The following is a 4,716-nucleotide window of genomic DNA, read 5'->3' as shown; positions in this document are numbered from 1 at the left end:
ATCTCTGTCACTGGGTTCCTGCAGGTCAGTTCAGTGTTTAGCTGTGGGTATCTGTCTCCGCTTCCATCAGTCACTGGATGAAGGTTCTAGGATGTCATATAAGGAAGTCATCGACCTTATCACTTGGTAGGGGTTATTAATGTAGTGTCTCCACTATTACTTAGTTTTCCAATTGGTGTTATCCTTGTAAATCTCTGGATATCTCACTGGTGTCAGCTCTCTCCTCAAAGCTATAATGAATCCAACTATTATGGGATCGCTCATCCTGGTCTCCTCTATTCTTACCCCAACTCAACCTTCCTGCTTCCCCATGTCTTCTTCTACTCTCCTCATATCTCCCTCTCTTTTTCTTGGTTCCTTTTCCTCTCCCTCTATGTTCCCAATCTGCTCAGGAGATCATGCCTCTTTCTACTTCTGCATATCTCTTGGAAACCTCCCTGTTTCCCAGATTCACTGGCCCTGGGTTTGTAGGCTGATACTCCTCTGACCCATGCCTAAAATCCATATATGAGTGAGGACATACCATGTCTTTTTGTGACTGGATTACCTCACTCAGGATAGTTTCTTCTAGTTCCATCCATTTGCCTGCAAATTTCAAGATTCCGTTGTTTTTTTTTTCCGCTGAGTAGTACTCCATTGTGTAAATGTACCACATTTTCTCTATCCTCTCTTCAGTTGTGGGGCATCTAGGTTGCTTCCAGGATCTACCTATTACAAATAATGCTGCTATGAGCATAATGGAACAGACATCCTTGTTGCATGAATGGGCATCTTTCGAATATATGCCTGAGAGTGGAATTGCTGGGTTGTGTGGTAGACTGATTCCTATTTTCCTGAGGAATCTCCATACTGATTTCCAAAGAGGCTGTACAAGTTTGCCTTCCCACCAGCAATGGACGAGTGTTCCCTTTTCTCCACATCCTCTCCAGCATAAGCTGTCATTAGTGTTTTTGATTTTAACCATTCTGACAGGAGTAAGATGATATCTCAGGGTTGTTTTGATTTGCATTTCCCTAATGGCTAAGGATATTGAGCACTTTCTTAAGTGTCTCTCAGCCATTTTCGTCTCCTCTATTAAGAATTCTCTATTTAGTTCAGTCCCCCACTTTTCAATTGGGTCCTTTGGTATTTTGGAGAATAGCTTCTTGAGTTCTTTGTAAATTTTGGTGATCAGCCCTCTGTCAGATGTGGGGTTAGTGAATATCTTTTCCCAATCTGTGGGTTGCCTTTTTGTCTTGCTGACTATGTCCTTTGCCTTACAGAAGCTACTCAGTTTCAGGAGGTCCCATTTATTAATTGTCGATCTCAGTGTTTTTGCTACTGGTGTTATGTTCAGGAAGTCATCTCCTGTACCAATTCGTTCAAGGGTACCTCCCACTTTCTCTTCTAACAGGTTCAGTGTGGCTGGATTTATGTTGAGGTCTTTGATCCATTTGGATTTAAGTTTTGTGCATGACGATAGACATGGATCTATATGCAATCTTCTACATGCCAAATATCCAGTTATGCCACCACCATTTGTTGAAGATGCTATCTTTTTTCCATTGTATAATTTTAGCTTCTTTGTCGAAAATCAGCTGTTCATAGGTTTGTGAATTAATCTCAGAGTGTTCAATTCGATTCCATTGGCCTACCTGTCTATTTTTTGTGCCAATACCACGCTGTTTTCAGGGCTATAGCTCTATAATAGAGCTTGAAGTCAGGGATGCTGATGCCTCCAGATGTTGCTTTGTTGAGTAAGGTTGTTTTGACTATCCTGGGTCTTTTGTTTTGCCATATAAAGTTGAAAATTATTCTTTCAAGGTCTGTGAAGAATTGTGCTGGAATTTTGATGGGGATTGCATTGAGTCTGTAGATTGCTTTCAGCAGGATTGCCATTTTTACTACATTGATCCTACCTATCCAAGAGCATGGGAGATCTTTCCATTTTCTGATGTCTTCTTTAATTTCTTTCTTTAAAGACTGAAAGTTCTTGCGATACAGGTCTTTCACTTGTTTGGTTAGCATTACCCCAAGGTGTTTTATGTTGTGTGTGGCAATTGTAAAGGGTGATGTTTCTCTGATTTTTTTTCTCAGCCCTCTTATCATCTGTATATAGTAGGGCTACTGGTTTTCTTGAGTTGATCTTGTATCCTGCCATTTTGCTAAAGGTGTTAATCAGCTGTAAGAGTTCCCTGGTAAAGTTCTTTGGGTCACTTATGTAAACTATCATATCATCTGCAAATAGTGAAAGTTTGACCTCTTCCTTTACAATTTGTATCCCCTTGATCTCCTTTTGTTGTCTTATTGCTCTAGCTAGAACTTCGAGTACAATATTGAAGAGGTATGGGGAGAAGGGACAGCCTCTGCTTTTAAGAGTTATGTTTTTAAATTTGCCATATGAATGAGAGCATACAATTTTTGTACTTCTATTTGCTTTTTAGTTTGCTTAGTTAATTGCTTTTTGAGTTCATTCATGCTTTCACAAATGACAGCATTTTTTAATACTTATTAAAATTACTTTTTATTTTCTTTAATATGAAGCTTTTATTGTGTTGTGAACTCATCAATACAGCCATTTGTGATCATTTTGACTGTACCATTTATCATTTTACTAGCATAGACAGTTTATATAAACATTACTTTGAATGTCTATAACTATTTTAGCATATTTTTTGTTTGTTTGGTTGTTATTTTTGTTTTAAGACATAGTGTCAAGCAGCCCAGGCTGGCCTCAGACTCACCACAAAGCTGAGGCTAGCCTTGAACCCTTGTCCCTCCTGCCTCATCTCCTGAGTACTAGATTATAGGTGTGTACCACCACACCTGGGTGTCTGTGTCCCCATGTTGGTATTTCCAGAAACAGCATGATTTATGACACAGATTTCTGACCCAGAAGCCAGACTCTGAACTTCACCACACCTCACTAAATAGGGAGGGCCTAGCAAAGCAACACAGCAGAACCCTGCCTTTCTCACAGGGTGGCTGGATAATGCTCAGGTCAAAATATGTAAAGTTCTTCTGACAGCTACTAAGTATTGTAAAATAAATGTAAGTCAATTAAGTGAGCTAACAAAATAATACTCATGCCTATAACCAAAAACTCTTAAGTGGAATAGCTTAATATAAACTAGTCAGTTAGGCAAGTGAAGATTATATTATACATACTATATTTCTAAGCTATTTTTCTAAGACTAATCTTTGGAAAGCCTTAATTCATTTTAAGGGCAAAAAATTCTGAGCTATATATTAGTGTTCATACAAACAAAATGCAACCACTAATTTAAAAATAGGAGGGTCTACAGAGAAACCCTGTCTCGAAAAATCAAAAAAAAAAAAAACAAAAAAAATAGGAGGGTTCCCCCCAAGAGTGTACATACTTTAATAGAATTGTATTTGAGTAAGAATTCCATACAAATAGAACATATGCCTTAACACAAGAAAGCAAGAAAGAATATTTTACATTATATAAACCATTTGGGTAATTCAATCAAGCTAACCCTTTCACCAAATACTTGTGTTTTTTTTTTTTTTGTATTTATTACAAACATTGGAGTCAGTTCTGTACATGCCAGCAATCACACAGTTCTGACAGTCACAGATGCACATCTGGCTGATTGCAGTGAGTGTGTGACGTGGCATTTGCATCACAGGACCTGATGTGAATGGACTTACTGTCTGCTTTTCAACGTTTCAACTAACCATTCCATGGCCTCATCAAGACCAGTGCCTTTGGTTGCTGATGTTTTAAATATTTGCCACTTTCGGTCCTTCAGGGCAGGTAAGCCAAGTGCATTTGCCATTTCTGAGGGTGTCATGGCCTGTTCCATGTCATGCTTATTTGCAAACACCACTGAAATGGCCTTTCTCAGCTCTTCTTCCTCCAACATTGCAACTAACTCTGACTTGGAAATGCCAATTCGGTCTCGGTCATAGCTGTCAACTACATAGATGACTGCATCTGTGTTGGAATAGTAACATCTCCAGTATGGCCTGATACTTGTCTGTCCTCCCAAGTCCCAAACTTGGAATTTTAGGTTTTTGTATGTCACAGTCTCTACATTAAATCCAATAGTGGGAATAGTAGTAACAACTTCTCCAACCTGTAATCTGTACAAAATTGTTGTTTTCCCAGCACCATCTAATCCCAAAATTAAGATCCTCATTTCTCTGGTTCCAAAGAGACTGGAAAAAATACTTGAGAAAAAGCCACCCATGATGGACCGCCGCCGCGCCCTCGCCTATCCTCAGACTCGGGCCGGGACTCGGCAACGACTCCTAGTTGAGCCTGGGCGCCGCCCCCTCCGCCGCCGCCGGCCTCAGGTAGCCAGAGGGACCCCAAGCCTGGTCAGCCAGCAACTTCCACGTCGTCCACCCAGCGGGGGCGGGAGCTGGAGCCAGAGGTCACTCAAATGACAGCATTTTTAAGTTCAAATAACATTTCACTCTCTCTATAGCAAGGGCATATCATCTTTATCCATTCCATCTGTGGACACTTACTTTGACTCTACAGGTTGGCTATTGTAAGTAATGATGTAATGAATTATATGTCTGTTTAATATCCTACTCTCCATTGTCTTTGTTAACTAAAGTTCACAGAATAAAGCTATGCCTATGTTGAAATGTGCTATAAGACTGAATAATTAGAGCATCAATTATTGTAGAATATTGTTGGAATATTGAAAGTCGAGAGCCATTTTATCTTGAGTGATCTTAATCCCTAAGCAGCTATTTATG

At 39.7% G+C, this 4,716-nt stretch overlaps 1 protein-coding gene across 1 annotated transcript; it reads right to left on the bottom strand.

Moving 5' to 3' along the window:
* Nucleotides 1-3,513: 3,513 nt before the first annotated feature.
* On the bottom strand, nucleotides 3,514-4,344 carry LOC121139182 (ADP-ribosylation factor-like protein 1). The gene has a single exon (XM_040742306.1). It carries the CDS (start codon nucleotides 4,194-4,196, stop codon nucleotides 3,651-3,653), a length of 546 nt encoding a protein of 181 aa, XP_040598240.1. The 5' UTR covers nucleotides 4,197-4,344; the 3' UTR covers nucleotides 3,514-3,650.
* Nucleotides 4,345-4,716: the final 372 nt, after the last annotated feature.

This window comes from Mesocricetus auratus, unplaced genomic scaffold, assembly GCF_017639785.1.
Source record: "Mesocricetus auratus isolate SY011 unplaced genomic scaffold, BCM_Maur_2.0 Super-Scaffold_15014, whole genome shotgun sequence".
Lineage (NCBI taxonomy): Eukaryota > Metazoa > Chordata > Mammalia > Rodentia > Cricetidae > Mesocricetus > Mesocricetus auratus.
Note: the sequence above shows the minus strand (reverse complement) of the source record. Positions and strands in the feature narration are given on the sequence as shown.